Below are 19,997 nucleotides of genomic sequence, written 5' to 3' on the forward strand. Positions count from 1 at the left end.
ATGGTTCTTTTTTTTTTTTTTACTGCTGTTTATTTTTTTTAATAATTTTGTCACATTTTAAAGTTTCATTAGTTTATTTACAGTTACCACCCACATGCATCCATGTGATTTTATTTAATCAGTTACTTAGTGATTGTTGTATGTGGGTAGTGAGATGTGTCAGGGAGAATTGCTATTTGGACAATGAACCGGTAAAGAGAAATAAAAAATACCATTGCAAAACTACTTTTAATTATTTTTTATTAAATGTTAAACTGCAAATGAAACTTTGAATATATATATTTTACACTGAGTATAAGTTTAATTCTCAGTATTTTAAGCATATACACATCTTATACAAACATATATTTTAATTGACAATCAAAGCAACTGCCAGTTTATGCGTTAAGAATGAAATATGATTTAGACATTTGATCAGTGAACTGGTGCATCTTTTAAGTGAGAGTTTGCCACACTGTATCAAATGCAATTTCAAATAGATCTGACTTGATGGAAAGAATTAAAATCTAATCGGATAAAATGTAAGCAGAAATGTTTATCCAGAAACCAAGTAGAAACTTAGATATTGATTGAAGATATAAAGGGAATATATGGAATTGAAATTGTGTTTCTGTTTATTAAGATGTTAATTTACTTGTATATCATGCACCATGTGATCCGAAATTTACAATTTTAATTTTCAGTTTGTTTATGATGTTTGCGGCTAGTTGTTGAGTAAACTTATGACCAGAGTGTAAAGACCAGCCACAGGCTGTCACGATGCATGTCCTAGGGGTCCTTTTGACTGTGCAGTGTGGCTGAGGTCTTTAGTAATACTGTTTGCGTTTCTAAGGCAGGATGTCTTATAGATGTCTCAACAGAAAGAGGTTATATGCTAGTAATACTCTGTAGCGTTTTGCAGTCCTGAGCTGAACAGATGCTATTCCAGGATGTAGAAAAACCAGTCCGTATGGGGTGCTGGTTGATATGCATAGTTGGAGGCATCTGGGCTTTCATTAGACACCCAATATAAAACATGCACTCTTCAACCATAGCTGAGACGTGCCGGGCCTACTTTTGTTTACCATTGAAGGTGATCCAATAAAGTTAAAGCACTGCATCCCCACTGATGAGAATGAGAGTATGGTCTGTTATATTTGTCTTATTATGCCCTTTAATCTGCCAGTTAAAGTCTGTTAATATCATAAAAAAACTGTCTGAACCAAATGTTAGCACTGTAATCTGTGTATTATGATGACTGTCCAGTATGACAGTAATTATGGGTTATACCATCAAACTTTTTTAATATTTGTCTTATAATACAGTACTAGTCAAAAGTCTGAACACACCTAGAATTTTTCATGTGCTTGATAGAAATTGATACTTATACCATTTAATTTATTTCAAAATGCAGCCAAGATATTGCAATTTTTGCTAATGGCTATTACTGTTGAAATGACTGACTCTTAATTTATTATTCACATACAACTGCAAAGCTCCGTTTTCAGCAGCCATTCTTCTGCAACAGTGAAAAGGCAACTCTGGGACACGCTGATCATAAAACACTTTTCTGGTCATCTTCTGTCCAATGTCTGTGTTCTTTTCCCCATTTTTAAACTTTTCTTTTTATGTGCTAGTTTCAGATATGGCTTTTTCTTTGAAACTCTGCCTCATAGGCCAGCGTCATAGAGTCATCTTTTCTGTGTTGCAGAAGACAGCAGTATTTGGCATGTATTTAATGAAGAAGCAAACTGAGGACTTGTAAGACGTTTTGTTTCACACCCTGCAGACTCTGATGTCCCTATCCTCTTTTGTAGTTGTGCATCAGGACCTTCCTTTTCTTTTCCTGTCCTAGTCTGATCCAGTTTGGTTTCTTCTCACAAGACAGTAATCGACACCTTTGTATGGAATCTTTAAGTCTCTCTGCAATCTTGAATATGGAATAGTCTTCATTTCTGCAAAAAAACAAAAGACCAACCTGTTTCTTGAGAAAGCTGTTTCAGTTTGGCTATTTTTGAACCCAGAACTGGACTTTAGGAAGGCCAGTACCTTACAAGCCAAGAAAAAATAACAAGATTTCAGTTGTGCAATTAAAAAGGTCTCTCTAATAACCAATTAGCATTTAAAATGGCTAATTAAGGAAAGTTGAAGGGAATTGACCAGGAATAACTACTGAAAATGGGAGTTTGTAGTCATCTGTGAATAATAAATTAAAAATCAGACATTCCAAGCAGTAATAACCATTAGCTGCACTGGTGATGTCTTGGCTGTATTGTAACATTAATTTAATGGAATTTTAATAAAAAAAAAGTATTTCCTTCAAAGACATGAACACTTCCAAATTTTTGACTGGTACAGTATTTGCTGTAAGTATGTTACTTTGACACTACGTTTGTTTTTTTTTAATCATTTTTATAAATGTAAAGTGATTGTAAATAAATGAATTGACGTACTAATCACATAGGAAACAACTTATAGCACGGTTTGCACACTTGTTTTGGATTTTAACAACCTTGTTCTACCAGGAATTGAAATGTGACATGAATAGAGGGTACCTCTCATTTAAACAGTTGTATGCACTGCATTCTGCCTAAACGGGGCTCTTTAGTGCTGCCCCATTTACTACATAAAAATAGTGGGAGAGCACTTTTATCTGTTTTAATTCATAATAACATGAAGGTCAGAATAATGTAAAATGCGTTGACCTGTGCGTCATAAGTGGGGAAAAAGATGTAATTTGTAATTCCAGTGCCTTTGCTTTTATAGAATTGAAATAAACTACTGTAAAATGAACACGCTGCTATCGACTCCTTGATTTCCCCCGATATAAAATAATAAAACACGTCAAACGTATTTTCATTTTCCCAGCATTGTTGTTTGGTTATCAGTGGCAGTTCAAAATGTCCTTGTGTTTCTTGTTACTGACTGTCTTCGTCCAAGGCAGGGCCGGCTCCTTCCATACCGCAGCACGGCATTGAAACATGGATGGAGGCAACAGGACGCCAAGCTGTCGTCTTCCCGTGCTTCTCTGGAGCCGCACTGCTCCTTCTGGGATTTCGGCTCCAGCACTACGCCGCCAGGGAACAGCTCCCGAGTTCACGCCATCCTCTTCTAGAAGCTTCTGAAAATGAGAGCGTCGCCGCGCGGCTCTGCTCTGTTTTGGGCAGGCGCGCCCCCTCAAGTGCAAAGTCATTGCTAAGCAAGGCTGGCGCTGGACCAGGACGGTGTGCCGCCTTGACAGACGACCGTCAGTTGCCTGGCCGTGTGGTTCGTCCGCCTCATTCTGTTTTCCTGGTCCCTAAATGGGTTGCTCGCTGCTGTAGAGGGGGTGTCATTAATGGTAGTCCTGACGTCAATTCAGGTACCCCCTCCCTGCAGAGATATAACCGGCCGGGTGACGACGCAAGTTCTTTTTTTCCAGGCTGCAGCGACGCGGAAAGGTGAGTCGTTGTGGGAATTTGAGTCCGTTACACAGACACCTGTTTGCCAGAAAACGCGAAGCAGACGTTCACGCCTAACTTCAGTATCAGGCTTAACTGGTAAGAACGAATTATTTGACATACGTGATTAGGAAAATGCGGTGTAAGAAAGGCTCCTTTAGAGGTTTGTTTATTTATATAAACGCTGGAGCGATGAAGAGGAATGATGCGAGAATATGGCGACAGCGAGGCGAGGGGCGTGTGTGTGAAAGTCCTGGGAAACATTGTTGACGTGCTAGTTATCTTCCTCCAGGCATCTTTGTTCCAAGTAGTATAATTAACCAACACCTAGCCTTTGGATGGATGCTTTTGTAATACCTGCGAGCTATAAATATTGCTAATAAAAACAGCAATGCAGATTGACCGCACATATGCCAGTTATTTTTGTGCTCCGTTTGGTAGGGCGCCCAGGTAGAATAGAACAGTTGAATAACATGGCTGCTGACACTGTATGGCTATGGGGATTACTGTAAGCATGCGATATACGCCCGAGTGTCGTACATTGAAGAGCACTCAGTCGCCATATATAGATAGGTAGGTAGAAGAGGCTGCGATACGACCACTGCTGTACTGTGCCGCTATTTTTAACCAAGGGATGGTGAATCCTTCGGATGAATGGGAGTGTTGTAGATTTTAAGATTTTTACAGACATATATGTAGTCGTTATTGTCTAACGACTAAACGAAAATATATATATATATATTTTGGTGTTGTAGGAAAAAAAAGTCGTTTCAGGAAGAAAGCAGACCATTAAGAGTAAAATCTTTTTCCGTTTTTAATATCCCTGACACAAACACTCAGTCGTTGCTGACATTTTTACATCTCTTAATTTGTGTAATTTCTACGGTATGATTAAAACTATTTGTTTTACACATTCTAACTTTATAACACACTTACTGGTATAATTGGGTGCTTTTTAATTGTTGTTTTACTTGACGTTTAATTTTACAGATTTTCTGCCACATAATTCACATAGTTGCACCTGCCTAGTTTTGTTTTTATTCTTTATTTAATTGTCCTATCTTTATTCTGCCACTGAAAGCCTTTATTAAAATCAAGTGTTGAAAATTCTGTTGAGGATATAAGAAATCGATGGTTTGTCTGAAGCCTAGCCGGTTTCTACAAGCTTAAAAGTGGAAAAAATGCTTTGGAGTGTTTAGACTGTATTGTGTATGTTGCTCAAATGGCTGTAATGTAGACTTGCAGCCTGCTTTTTTACAAAATGGAGGACATCACAGCAGAGTCACTTGTTATGTAGAGTGTGTGTTGACTGCTTGTAACAAGAAATGGGAATAAAAAATCTCTGTTGTATGGCAGGGATCAGATGTGTTCTCATCTCATTTTTACTTTGGGTGAGAAATTATTGCCATTTGGGGTTTAGGTGTGTGTGTGAATCAGCTAATTTTTTTTAAGCAAGATATGTTTGAGATTATCAATTTCATCTCAAGCCTTTTTATAGTATCATTTGGGTCCCTTTAAGGTGAAGACCACTTAAATGTGACAAGCTGTAACCTGAGTCCATAGAAATTAGAGCCTATCCACGTGCTGGCTGATAACTGCCTTGCATTGGCCATTTCTGACCCTATGTTTGATGTGCTTTTAGAGAATACAGTGCAGCCCTCTTACATATCCTTGATGTTTATGATGCAGTGTGCATATTCTGTTGGTTACAGGTCTAACGGTATAAAATCTTGTCAACCATGGGCAAGGAAAAGACTCACATCAACATTGTAGTCATTGGACATGTTGACTCTGGCAAGTCCACAACTACTGGCCACCTGATCTACAAATGTGGTGGAATCGACAAGAGAACCATTGAAAAGTTTGAGAAGGAAGCTGCTGAGGTATGGTGCAGTGCACAGCCAAACTGAGTAGTGTATTGTAATGTATTGTAGTGTACCCATATCCATGTCTAACAGGCTGACTCTGACTGAATGAAGTGAGTATTCTAGAACTGCAATTCCATAGACTTCAGTATGGCAGGTGATCAGGAGATTGCATCACCTCAAGTTGATTAATCACAAGTCCGGTGTGATCACTGTCCTTAGTGCTCAGTTTTTTTGGAACAGTCCAGCATACTTTTAGTATAATTGACAGAGAACTTGTAAGGGCCACATGGCTTTAGTGTTGCCAAGCTGGCAGTTTTCCTGCCCAGTCAGTGGTATTTTTAACTCTTTCCTTAGAGGAGGAAAAATGGAGTAGGGTGACAGAATTTTGGGCAGAATTTCAAAACTGTAATCCAAGGTCAATTTCAAAATGAGAATGATTAGTCATTTACATTTACCAGCCCATACCTCCCTGCTATTGAATTGTATTAGCATAAAGTAGTGCCCATTTTATAAACAGAGGTCTGCCATACCTGTTGACTCCCACTTGACCCTCCAACCCAATCCTAAACCGGGATCTTAAATTTTGCTTACAGAAACTGGCAACACTTACATGGGTTTTATTAATCACTGACTAAAAGCAAAGTTATATTCATACCACTTGGTGTTTTAAGTCAGAAATCCTAAGATGAATGGCAGATGTAACATACTTGTCATTTACAATTTTGGATTCAGTGGTGTTTTTATTGTAATTGCTGTGAAAAGTGAAAATCTCCTTGCTTGATGTGACTGATTTTTTTTTTTTTTTTTATAGATGGGTAAGGGTTCCTTTAAGTACGCCTGGGTTTTGGACAAACTGAAAGCAGAGCGTGAACGTGGTATTACAATTGATATATCCCTTTGGAAATTTGAGACCAGCAGGTACTATGTTACTATTATTGATGCTCCTGGACACAGAGATTTCATTAAGAACATGATTACTGGCACTTCTCAGGTATGCAGTACTATATCGTCTTGACTATTGTGGGGGTATGGTTTCAATTTTATTGGGTTCATGAGGCATTGAATGCAACACAGAACTATAATATTTAGAGGAGTGTTTTACATGTCTTCCAAAGGCCATGTAATGTAGTGCTAGGCACAGCATGAATTGCAGTTAAGTAATACAGTGCAGAGTGCTCCAGTAATACAATGCAACATATAAACAGAAAAAACAGCACCATTAATACATATATATTTTTTTGTAACTGCACTTTTGAAAAATGTTGTATACTTGTAATTATAATGGAACATGATATTATGAATTTGCTTTTGGTTAGAGTTTTTAAAAAGTACTTTATAGATAATATTTGTATTTATTATTGATGTGGGCTGGAGTCATGTACTAATATAAAAGTACAAAGCACAGAAACAAGATTATTAAAGTTTGCAAAAATATTATATACAAATAATGTAATACACTAATAAACTGAAACTTTTTTGTTGTTAAACCATCAAATTCACTACTTTATTATTATGAACCATTATGGTTTTCAGAATAGGACCAAAGAACGTTCCACGTAAGACTTGACCAATGTCCAGTATGTGTAGTTTTCTAATGTGTGTTGGGTGTTTTTGTTTCTTGCCTTTATTCACTTCATTTTGATTGATACTCTATAGTTATTCTGGAGAACGGGCCTTACCCGATGTATAGCTGTACAAGTTTATAGTAATCTATGAAATTATAAATAATGAAGATTGTTTAAGGACTAATGAAGTTACTTATTTATTTGGACTTGTTTTCCACTACTCATTTGTTGGAAGCCAGGTGCTAATCCTGACAACACTGGCCACAAGGCTGGAACCAACTGTGGAAGGGACATTAGTTTATTGAAAGGCAAACCCAAATTTGCACATCACCTGTTTAAAACGAGCAGTTAACCTAATGTTGGGGATGTGAGGGAGCCAGAAGTCAAGAAGGGCAATGCAGATACATTGGGAGAATGTGCTGGTTTAAAAATAATTTAAATTGTTTAATTTTATTCATTGATTTACACCTTAGATGGGAAAAAACTCGCCAAGAATAAACTGAAATATGAGAATAGGGAGAATAATGACCCAAAAAATTAATTTATGCACTCTTCATGTACTTTTTTAGCATTCTCTCATTCATGATTGGCAAAATGCTTTAGACCTAAAATGTTTTTAATAGTCAAGTTGTTACATAAACATTTGCACTATTTTTAAAATATTAAATTTACTTAATAATGCCTACATTGAATAAACCAGTGTAAGTATGCAAATATAGCAAGAACAGTTGGTGTAGAGTAGAAAAAAGTGTTGTATTTTTGCATGTGTTTCTATATGTGTACTGTATGCGTAGGTGTGTGCTAAGAAAGCATATGTTGGTCATCCATATTAAATAGCATATTTTGTTAGAACCTAAAGTAATGTAAGGAGGGTTTCTTTTCATTCCTTGAATTTTCACTAATTTGTTTCTGGTTATTTTCTATTACTCAAGGCTGACTGTGCTGTCCTTATTGTTGCTGCTGGTGTGGGAGAATTTGAAGCTGGAATTTCAAAGAATGGGCAGACTCGTGAACATGCCTTGCTAGCCTACACTCTTGGTGTGAAGCAGCTGATAGTGGGTGTTAACAAGATGGACTCCACAGAACCACCATACAGCCAAAAGAGATATGAAGAAATCGTGAAGGAAGTCAGCACATACATAAAGAAGATTGGTTACAACCCAGACACAGTGGCCTTTGTGCCAATCTCTGGCTGGAATGGTGACAACATGTTGGAACCCAGCACAAATGTGAGTAAGATAAATGCTGTGTAAAATGTTAAGAAACATTATGCCATATAGTTTTTGTTGGAAAGAATATAGTATTGATTTTGTCCCAATTTACTCTAATTTAAGATGACCTGGTTCAAAGGTTGGAAGATAAATCGCAAAGATGGAAATATTGCAGGAACAACTCTTTTGGAAGCCTTAGATGCTATCCAGCCACCTACACGTCCAACTGATAAACCCCTGCGCTTGCCACTTCAGGATGTCTACAAAATTGGAGGTGAAAATTCTTAAAAAGCCGTTGAACACGTGTGCATCATCTGGACATGGCATGCCAACTTGCATGTATTTATTATGTTTTGACAACAGGTATTGGCACTGTGCCTGTGGGCCGTGTAGAAACTGGCGTTTTGAAGCCAGGGATGGTGGTGACCTTTGCTCCAGTTAATGTCACCACAGAAGTGAAGTCTGTGGAGATGCACCATGAGGCGTTGTCTGAAGCTCTTCCTGGAGACAATGTGGGCTTCAATGTAAAGAATGTATCTGTAAAGGATATTCGCCGTGGAAATGTTGCTGGTGACAGTAAAAATGACCCACCCATGGAAGCTGCAAATTTCACTGCACAGGTGAGGAAGAGTTAAAAGGGTAAAAAATGAATTAATAGAGCAAGTTTGTGGCTACATGCAGTGCTGATAGTCAGGCATCTATTTTCTGACTTGGCTTAGATTACATTTTCAATAAAGTGACATTTCATGCATTATTTAAATAATTCTGACATTTGGTTAATAAAAGATTTCTGACTTCTGTATTTCTAACTTGAGGTTTTTAGTCAGTAAATTTTGGTTATGAAAGAAAGGCATAATGTTTTAAATTTAGTCCATCATCTGCTATATATTAAATTTTTATGACTATGCAAAATATAAAAAAATGTTCGAAAGGATTAAGGAACTTTAAGATTTAATTTGCAACATAGAAATGGTATAATAAATTCTTTCAAACCCACCTTAGTTTACCCATTTGCTATTCTTGATTCCCAATTTTAATTGTTTCTGCTTTTGAAGTCTAATTCAGTTTTCATAACAAAACTATATACTTCATAGTGGTCAGTTGGCTATTAGGAGATGGAGAACTGGGAGTATATTTTTGTAGACCTGAGCTAACTGGGAGTATATTTTTGTAGACCTGAGCTTTGATGTGGTCATACTTTGACTTTCCTATAGGCATGGGCAATAGAGTAGTCTTAATTCCTATATCCAAAACATACCCGACTAAACAAAATATTTCTGAAGTACCTGAGCAGACAGCAGAAAAGGAATTTTGTCAGTTTGGAAATCAATCCTTTTCTGTGAAACAGATTTTTAAAATAGCCTGTGAACATCAACTTTGGTACAACTTTGTGGTGTATCATTATTTGCCACTGAAATTGTGTTCTTAAGTGAAGAATTTTTTTCATAAGTAAAGTACATTAAAATATATATATTATGACCATTCTTGTGGCTTAAAATGGAGTCTATGGGGCATCAGTACAAACCAAACAAAAAATGAATTTACTGAATATTTCCACTTTGAGTTTTATATTTCCTAGGTAAGTTTGTGGCAAATAAAGGAAACTGGAAATAAGGCATTTATCACAGATTCCTGGCAATATGTTTTCTGAGGTAATATATTGTTCACTCGTTAGGTTGTGGCAGCCATGGTGGGTGTAGTTTTAATGTAAGTACGATAGCATAAAACTACAAGTGTCTAAAGCATTTTAGCGATTTTCTTGTTTTAGTAAAGTGTTTTATCTCCATTGGTCTCACAAGGCTTATTGTGATGCCTTGAATCCCACCTCCCTGTCTTGATCTATGTAGAACTTGTACATATTCCCCAAGTTATTGCGGGGTTTCTTTCCACATTCCCAAAGGCATGTGAACTGGCAATTCTGTATTACTGCAAGTGGGTGTGTTGATGTGTGAGTGAGTATAAAATTACAGCCAGTTTGTCTTAATACCAAGAACTATCTATAAGTAATCAAATCGCTTGCTTAAAAAAGAAAAAGCATACATGAAATGATCTACAAGAAACCACACCCCTGGGAGTGAGAGGCTGCCATTAAGGAGAGGTGAAGAGTAAAGATGGACGTTTTTTTAAAATGGCAGAATGTCACTTTAGTTTCCCCCAAATTAATATTTGAACATTTTCAAATTTATAATTTGTGTTCAGTAAGTTTTATGGCTTTTGTTTTCATTCTTCTATAGATAGCTCATAAGAACCCATTTGAAACTGCAAGAACAGGCACAGTATTTTTTAATGATAAAGGCTTCACTTAATCCCAAAAAATAAAAAACTTTAAGAGTAGAGAATATAGGATGTTTGGCAGTTTGCAGTTAGAAAGGATGAATGTTTTGTTTGTTAACCTTGCTTTTGGAATAGCCGGTCAGTAATGAGGTTTTTGGTAAGGCTCCCACTTTCCTTAGGCTTGCTTTTGGCTGGTAGACTTGTATCAATGTAACTGAACCACTCTTACCATTTTAGCTTCCTGATTTCAAAAGCTTTTTGATGCAGTAATTTAAAATTAGCCCCAACACACCCTTGACCCGGTTTCTTAGTGTACAACTCAAGGTGGAAGAGGGACTGTGATCCGACAGAAGAGCTTTCTTGGCAACTGTTTAGGCCGCTGGGAACATGAGCAGTCAGTAGTGTGGATATCTTAACTAGTTACTCAGGCTTAGCAATGAGCCAGCATTTTGCAACAAATCTTTGACAAAAGTATAAAAGGTATTTAATTGTATATGAAAACGTCACCCCGCAAACCCCCACCCTTACGTTAAACTCCCTCTACCTGTTTTGTCCATTTGAAAAACAGATTTTTTTTCAAGACTAGAGTGAGGCAACATTGGAAAAACACAGTTTTACCCCCCATACTTCCGTTTCAGTGACAGTCCCCTGGATGTACCTTGGCAAAATCACATGTTTAATAAAATTAGAACAGACAAAAGAAAAAATATATACAGGTGCACAAAAGTTGAAGGCATTGGTCATGGTGTTTAGTGGTTATTTAGAGTCAATAATGCCTTGTTTTTTGTTTTTTTTTTAAAAGATCAGATGCGCATGTTGACTGTTACACATTTTATATAAAAGTCAATGACAGTGCTTTTCATTACTTTAATGAAACAAATCTAATTATTTGTTCAGAGTGGAGGCTGGTTGAGTTCAGTATTTTTTCTTGTTTATGCCACAGTGTACAAAGATTCTTGTGGCAGTAGTTATTAAAAACCTAATAATCAAATTAGTTGAAATGGCTAGTCAAATAAAACGGTTTGTGATCAATGATTTATTCAGTGTAGCATGGCTATAGGATTTTAATTTATTTGGACATAACACTTTTGCTACATTGTTTGATGTGTTAGGAATACATTTACGAGTCCCTTACTTATCTCAAATTTCTACACATGCTAAGAGAAGCACATATATGAGCCCCTTTAGTAGGCAGGGCTGTCACTAGACATACAGCTATGTAAAGATCAAGACTGCCCTACTGTTAGTAAAAGTTTGTTTCTAAAGGGAAAGGTGTCCCACAATCCTGGAAGGTTTGCGTGAAAATTCATTATGCTTTTTAATCCAGGGTTGTGCTTGAATGACTGGAAAATAAGTAATTTAACAGAGGGTGCTGGACTATATAATAGAGGCACTCTGCTATTCTCGGGAATACAACATTTAAATAAGAGAGCTAAAAATAGAGGGGGAACATGAGTGTACTATGTAATGTAAAGAAGTTTAATTTGAAAGGTCTCCAATGAAACCGTAATCACATTGACTGTAAGTGGCATTAAAATATAATTTATTTAGTTCCCTCAAAGCACCTGTGATGAACATACACACATCCTTTAAGGATAAGTTGGTATTTTTTAAGTGTTTCTTCTTAACATTACATTTAGCACCTTGTAGTTTGAGAAACGGATCCTTGTATACACAGGACTATTTATGGTTTAACCAAGCTACCATACATTGCTCAAGACATATCTGTTGTATACAGTAAATCATTCTTTCAATACAAAGAAAGAAAAAAATATGAAAATCCAATCATGCACTAACTTAATGGCTTTATTTGAGACCGGCCATTTGGCCGAATGTCGGTCACAAAGTATATGGGTCATTGCAATTGAGGCTCTGTGGGGCTGGTATGGGTCACCAGTATGCATACTTTATAACTACCTGTACAGAGTGCCACAAACATCCTTGCATCTTGGGGGCCACATGCAGGGTCCACGCAAGACAGTATTTCTTAACCACTGGATTGCACTCGGTCATGGGTTGCTGGCATTGGTTTGCAAGTGTGTCACGAGGGGTCACTTAAACTGCTCAGTATGTTTCCCCATTTCTAACTGAGCTGATTTCCCCATTGGAGCAGTTTAAATTTGCTGCCAGGGTGTCACCAATGAATTTTAAAAGGCAAAACTGGGGTGCAAGACAATAAAGGCAGGAAAAAACAGTGAAGGTGGTGTGGGCCAAATACATAAGAATTAGTAGCCATATAGAGCAATACCAATAAAAACAACCCTTAAAGGGTCCCCCGAAAACTGCAAAATATGACTGTATGATATAATAACAAAAGGGTTTATTATTAAGGCTGATTTTGGCAATTTCTAGAACATTAACTACCCAGTTGTTTTCCTGTGCCACTCAGCCATAAGTACGATTTGCTTAAACTCTTGTCAGCCATAAATTGGTGAATGACTTGTGTTCATAATTTGTGTACAACAAATGCAAATCATATGTGCTGGGATTCATCTGTTGTTATTTATATAGCCGTGAGAGCGCCTTACTTTTATCTGAACTTGACTTTCAGATACACTTTTCTTAAAGCTTAGTGGTGTTTTCAGAAAGGGAGCTATGCTGGTTAGAAATGAAATGCAAAAAGAAAATGTCCATGTTTCTAGGCTAAATTCAAATTCATACCTATTTCATCATTTTCCTTGTGGATGTTTATGAGAGCAGTTTAAAAATGTTCTTGTGTGCACCAAAACGGATTTAGAGATGAATGGTGCCTGCCTATAAAATTAAAAATATATTGGTGTTTTTTAAATATCAATACATTTGCAATGTCACCATTTACTAGTAAAAGAGTAAGTTCACTGGCTATATAAACTGTGTCTGTCTGTCTTGTTTGTGTGTAACTTTACATTGCGAGTCATCCTACTGCTAATCAGAACAGGTACCTTACTGTTGGTTGCTGTGGAAACTGCCTGCCTCTGCTTCTTTTCTGTGAAAAGATTCAGGAAGACATTGTATTGGTACCTTTTTGCAAAGCCTGCTTATGGCTTTTCATCTTGTTGCAATATTTATTTATTTTATACTACTATTCTTGACTTCATATTATTTCCTTTCAGTCATTGTTATGGAATGGACTGAGCAAAAAGTAAAATGGAAAAAAAAAATTGCATTGCCTGTTTGATTATCATTTTTCATGATGATATTTAATAATGTGTAATAAAATAAAATTGATCATTGATCAGTATGAAGATACACATTGTGACCATTGATCAGTAGAAGCAAAAGAAGTGTTTGTAATAAAAAAAAACATTGTAAATTGTTTTGTCCTCAATAAAATGTAATGGTAAAATGTTGCACATTGTGTTATCTGTTATGGCTGTGCTTGCAGAATAATTAATGGATCCTATACTTAATTTTAGGTCATCATCCTTAACCACCCTGGACAGATTAGTGCTGGCTATGCCCCTGTACTGGATTGCCACACTGCTCACATTGCCTGTAAATTTGCTGAACTGAAGGAAAAGATTGATCGCCGTTCAGGAAAGAAATTGGAAGATAATCCCAAGTCTTTAAAGTCTGGTGATGCGGCTATCGTTGACATGATACCTGGCAAGCCTATGTGTGTTGAAAGTTTTTCTGACTATCCCCCTCTGGGTAAGTGAAATACAAAGATTTTAAAATGTTTTGTTTTTGCATATTAAAGTACCTTGTATGAAGATTGTGGGTATAAGAAAAACGAATTGAATAACTTTATAATTACTCAGTAAATGTTTTTTTTTTTATAATTTTTCAAAATGCATAGTTGGATTATGATCTCTCAGCAAAGAAGTCAAAACACTGATATCTGCCACTATTCAGAGTTGATTTTTTTGTTTGAGCAAAATCAAATTACAATGTTGTGAGAAAGGATTCTGTGTATTACTAGAATATTATTATTTTACTTAATGAAAAAGCTAAGAAAATGTATAGCAGTATTGTGACAATTGACAAAAATATCATACAGCTTTCCTTGAAGTGAATCTGGTTTGCTCTTGGGGATGTACCAGTAGGCTATATGGCTGAGCCCATAGTCTATGGTATTGTCCTTTGCTAATTGGCCGGAGGACGCATTGTCAACTGGTTACAAACATTTTTCTAAATTTCCTCAAAAGTATCAAACTGCAGCTGCCACTGTTTTTTTCTTTTTTAATCCTGCATGACTTGCAAGAAAGCTGTCAGACACTCGCATTCACAGCAGGAGACATGAGATTCCTATGCTGTGCACATTTAGCAGGAGTGAGCTGTAACAGAGGGAAGGAAGGTAGCCTGATCAGTGCGTCACACACATGGTTTGAATGGGAACAGCATGGGTATATTTGTAGCACTGTGCTGCTGTGGTTCTTGTAAACTCTGGTCTTTTGAAGTAACTCCGTATTCTTAAAATGAACGGTCACTGTGGATGAACAAGTTGGAATTCTTAATTACGACATTGGCAGGTTTGTCCTCTTTGAAGGGTCCCATGAAGCCTCACATTGGTGCGGTGGAATGTCAGCTAATATTGTGGGTCACTGATCCCCTGGGTAACTTGACTATCCTGGGCAGGGTTGTGGGGCAGCCGGAGCCTATCTTTGTGGGGTTACATTTTATATAACGTATGCACTAAGATTCGGAAACATAACGTGGTGGTGCTTGTTTTCTTTTAAAGGCAGTATTGAAGTGGGCTGTTAACAGTGCCACTCGGAAGCTTCAAAGAGACTCTCATCTTTTGATGAAATGTTAGCATATCACAGCACTTGAAGAATCGAGAAGTCTCCCCCTTCCGATATCCTATACATGTGCTCCAACCTCCAAGGGGGAGTCCCCCCCCATGCCGTGTCATGTAAAAGTAACAATGAATTGGGAGGAGGAACAAAATGCTGACTAAACACTGCCATAATTTGTTTTCACTTCAGGCATAGCTTACAGGCAAACAGGAATGCAATTGTACCGTGGAACCAGGACAGTATTTATGAAAGTAGTGCCTTACTTTTTTTTTTTTTTTTATAAAGAAATCCAGTGCCATTGTCTTTCTGCAAGCATGTCATACACACATTGCAAGTTTGCAGTACCAATCACCATTTGGCACTACAGTATGCACTTTTTGCCGTATAGAAACGAAAAAAAAAATGTTTTATAGCCAAAACACGATGAAGTACAATTTTTTTCTTTTGTTCAGAAGATGGTTGAAAGAAAACAAATGAGGTCCCCATGTTCAAGTAATTAGTAACTTCTAGTGCCCAGTTGGTAGACACTTATTCAAATCCATTTTATGATGAGGCAGACCCAAGTTTTGTGTCAGTATGGCATCATGTTTTATAGCAATTTGCACTGCTCTCAGATCCAGCACGATTATAATACGCGCTGCCCTCCTTGAGAGGCAGCAAAACAAAAAGAAAACAAATAATCTGAGGCGCGAGTGACCAACACTACTATTCTACTACACCACTTCAATTATAGAGACACACCAGTGAAAGCAGGGTCAAGCAAAAATGATTATTGGAAGACAATACACACAATCACTGTAACAACAACAACAAAAAACCTTATATACATAATATCCGCTGCAGCGCTTCCCCTCCCCACACAAATCACAACACAAACACTTGAAAACATCTATCTATCTATCACTAATAAAGACTTGAGCAAATGGAAACACAACAAAAAAAATGGATTTATAGTCTTTCAAATCTTATCTGTACGGTAGCGTTGAGCTCAGTTTGTAGTGGGGAATGAGACGCCGACCATCTCTCTTGTTCCGGGAAACGTACTGATTAACTGTTCCTTGTGTTGGCCCGTCAAGTCCTCTCCCGTATGCCTTCCTCCCGAAAGAAAAAATAAATTGATTGGAAATGAACCCAGGTTCACCTGACGATATCCAAGAGGTGTTAATCCTTTCCCTCGTGCCTTTTTCTGTTATGGCCTCCTTCTCTCTCCTAGCTCTTTCATTTACCTTTTTTCCCGCCACCTATTTACATTCAGATAGCTCCTCCCCGTACAGTCTGTTGGCCCTCCAAGCCATGTGCTCCCCTCCCTCTGTATAAAGGGCCGGCCCTAAACATAAAGGCATACCCCAAAAACAGGTATGGGAAAAGGTACAAACTTACAGGTACATACACCTATTTCAGTCGACCATTGATTTTAATTGAACTTGGAATGAAATAATTTTGAGTCATCATAACAGTACTGGATACCACTATGTGTTCTAAATTACAGAAATCTGAGTCAAAAAAAATTAACTCCTGTATCCCAAGATTAAAACACCCATGGACCATTCACCCACCACCACGTATAGACAATTTCTGCAGTAAGTGGGTAGAGCAGCTCTCCAGTGAGACAATAGTATATTAAATTGTCAGTGTTTTGAAATGGCAATGTGAACTTTTAAAACATTGCACATTCCTAGTAGGCAATGTTTATCTTCTATGAATAACTGGCAATAAAATACCAACAGTATAATGAGAGGGTGGTTAAGATTGCAGTCAATATTTTATATTATTTAAATTGTACAAATCAGTTCACTACCAACAGTAACCTATATGCAGCACCACTAAGGTACTTGTTTAATACTTAATGCTAAGTAACAGCAGATAAATAAAAGGCTACAAGATGTAACTACAGTACTATTAAAATGAGTCATAATAAAAATTCAGACATTTTGAAAAAGCCTAAACTGCTTTGCCTTAGACGATGAGACTAATGGTAAAAAAGAAAAAGGCATCAATGGAACAAAGAATTAGGTGATTTGTAAATGTAAATCGGTTTTATTTGATACTTTTTTAGGAATGACAATGAATAGCTTCTTTAAAGTTGGCTCTTCTTGAAAAGTTACATTTGGCTTTAAAATATTTTTATGACACTTAATGGGTCAGCATCTTTTATTCCAAGGCAGTTGTGCCAAAAGCACTGTAACTAAGTATAAAAACAGCCCTGACGTTACTAGTTAAGGATATTATTTGGTCGGCAACGATTTTTAAACGAAAACGAAGAGTGTGGGGACAATTTTCTTTGTCCATGATTAGTCCTACAAGTGAGTATTGGCAACACCTGTGGAATATTTGTTGTTATAGTAGTCATTATATCCCTACTAATTTTGAAGGTAACATTTTAATTGTCACTGCATTCACTTTAGGAATGCAGTGTGCTCTGACTCAATGCCCAAATTTTGCCTTCCAAAAGAAAGAATGCCATTGTGTTTCTACTGGCATAGACCTATCTACACTCTGTGCTGTGGTGTGCAACACATTTAAAAGAGAACAGTCTTTATAACCTCAACTATCACCAGCACAACAACTATGCATAGGGTAGTGCAAACATGATATAATTTATTAACAGAATATGATAAATGAGTAGTGCCATTTTGACATGATTGTTGGCAACAAACAACATTTCAGTTAAGGACATTAGTGTGTTTCTGTAGTGATTGTACAGATAGATTGTACAAATGTTTCCTTTTTTAACAATTGGAGCACAGACAGTTTGGAAGAAGTAATTAAATTGGCAGCTTTCTGTTTTTACTTGCATGGTGTAACATTTTAAAAGTATAATATAAAATGATTGACTAGACACCTGTTCTCTAGGTTTTCCCTCCCACTCTACAATGATACACTTTGCTAAACTCCTCAGGTGTTTTCTCCAAATCTCTGAGAGAAAATACCTGAGAAGTTTAGCAAAGTCTTATTTGTTCATTGCATGTCACAAGCTTTCCAATCCTGAACAGTGAGGATGCATTCAGAAAACAATTTTAATCACCTAAATGACTATGAAACAGTAAATACGCACTGTTAACAACTGGCATTACATTCTCGGCCCAAAATGAGTGTATTGTTTTCTATTAGGCCAAGTTCAAACTAAATTAGATTACAATTCTGTCCCTTCATTCTTTAGCAGGTTTACTGTAAAGAGAAAAAATAGACAATCAGGTGTGGCCATCTACTGTCTGGTATTAACTCACTTTTCAGTCCATGTTCTTGTTCAGAAAAGGTATTAGAAATCAGTTATTCTATTGAATCAAAAGCTGCTTCTTGCTGAGCATTCCTGAGTTTTATGAATGAAAAAGATGGAGAACTAAGCCTTTTTTTTAAGTGTAAAGTATTTCAAACACTGAAGTAACTTCATACATAACTTGGAGAGCACCATGAGGCAGTCAGTGAGCTCCTCTTCTAAGCATTAGACTGAAAATGAATCCAGTGTTCCTTTTCAGTGTGACTTTGTTTAAATGCAGTCTTTAGCTTCTGTACAGATTGTTTTGGTCGTTGGATGTTGCTGTTAAGTTACACCTGGATGAGTGTTCTCTGCTCTGCAAATTAAATTCTTTGTTTAATATGTGATGCCAGAAACCTACAGCACTATGCCATCAGTTGAAATCATTAAATTGAATGTGTAATTATGGTGTCCAGTATTAATTTTGAGTAACTTGCACAACACTTGTGGAAAAACATTCCCAGAATAGGCATGGGGATTCGGATCTGTTAGTTATGCCATGAAGATACCACTGATCAGAATTAGCCATAGAAATCCTAAGTTATTGTCATTTGCATACTTGGTATCTTATATCTGTAGATTTTTCATTACTGTGGTAGACGGTTTAGTCTTAAATTACAGATATGGTTTTACTTTTCTGGTTTTCAGTACAAATTTCTTAGAAATGGACATAATGGGTCATAAAGAGTTAAACTGGTGTGTGGCAAATGGCTTTTTCTTACCTTGAGTCTTTGTGCATTCACATTTTAAAAATTGTCATTCTCTTTGCAGGTCGCTTTGCTGTGCGTGACATGAGGCAGACTGTGGCTGTTGGAGTCATAAAGGCTGTTGAAAAGAAGCCTCCTACTTCAGGGAAAGTCACCAAATCTGCTCAAAAGGCTCAGAAAGCAAAATGAATGCTATGTTTCTTGTCTGCCAATTCAGATATTATAAATGGCAGAATGGTCTCTGAACTCTTTATTTCTATTTACCAGTTGAGTTCAGTAGTTAAAAACTGGTTAATTATTACAATGCATCGTAAAAGTATCAGAAGGAAAAAATGTTTCTTCCTTTCTTGTGGACCATCATTTTCAATTTGTATCGTGACAGTTTGATATTAGTTTTAATCTGTACTTTAAATGGGAACAGCAACAAGACCAACGAGTCTGTCACAGAAGTTAAGACCATTAAAACAAGTAGTGCAACACAGGATGTGCTGACCTCTTTGATCTAACAGCTTTAGCTGATATCATTTGCTTTTCAGATGTTTGCATTAACTGAGTGTGATTAAATATTTGCAAAACACACAATTTTATAAAGTTTAAAATGGATTAAAATTGTCAACTGTTTTCTTGTATGGTTCATATGGTACAAATACATCTCATAAATGTGCACTGTATTTGTTGAAATTAATCTATTTGGCACTTTAGCTCTCAAACTTTGATTGGTTCTATGCACTTTATTTTCTTGTTTTGCAAAGGTCTTTTACCATTGCATTAAAATATTTTAATTGACCGGTGAGTTTGTGTTTTTACTAATTGACAAAAGGTCACCCTTGTTAATCTTTTTCCACCTTTATATTTCTTGCCACCACTAATGATGTCAAGTCTACGTCAAGTTTGGTCCAAAAATGTAGCCTGCAAACAGCAGTCAATTTGAAAAAGATGCACAATTCATCACCCTTTACATGCTTGTAAGTATATAATA

General features: G+C 36.7%; 1 protein-coding gene across 2 annotated transcripts; it reads left to right on the forward strand.

The window, feature by feature from the left end:
* Nucleotides 1-3,382: 3,382 nt before the first annotated feature.
* eef1a1a (eukaryotic translation elongation factor 1 alpha 1a) lies at nt 3,383-19,804 on the forward strand. Of its 2 annotated transcripts, none has more exons than XM_039738662.1 (8): nt 3,383-3,518; nt 5,132-5,302; nt 6,099-6,278; nt 7,785-8,081; nt 8,187-8,337; nt 8,427-8,683; nt 13,733-13,967; nt 19,083-19,804. In XM_039738662.1, the coding sequence occupies exons 2-8, from the start codon at nt 5,159-5,161 to the stop codon at nt 19,205-19,207; spliced, it is 1,389 nt and encodes a 462-aa protein (XP_039594596.1). In that variant the 5' UTR covers nt 3,383-3,518; nt 5,132-5,158; the 3' UTR covers nt 19,208-19,804. The 2 variants fall into 2 exon arrangements, with proteins under 2 accessions (XP_039594596.1, XP_039594597.1); XM_039738663.1 differs by having other exon boundaries at nt 3,396-3,419.
* The last annotated feature ends 193 nt before the right edge of the window (nt 19,805-19,997 follow it).

Source organism: Polypterus senegalus, chromosome 16 (assembly GCF_016835505.1).
Source record: "Polypterus senegalus isolate Bchr_013 chromosome 16, ASM1683550v1, whole genome shotgun sequence".
NCBI classification, from domain to species: Eukaryota; Metazoa; Chordata; class Cladistia; order Polypteriformes; family Polypteridae; genus Polypterus; species Polypterus senegalus.

Excerpts from the sequence above, each read along its gene's own strand:
- eef1a1a (XM_039738662.1), top strand. The coding sequence starts at position 5,159 with ATGGGCAAGGAAAAGACTCACATCAACATTGTAGTCATTGGACATGTT. Across the intron at positions 8,338-8,426 it reads GGATGTCTACAAAATTGGAG|GTATTGGCACTGTGCCTGTG; the intron begins GTGAAAATTCTT and ends TTTTGACAACAG. Across the intron at positions 8,684-13,732 it reads CTGCAAATTTCACTGCACAG|GTCATCATCCTTAACCACCC; the intron begins GTGAGGAAGAGT and ends ACTTAATTTTAG.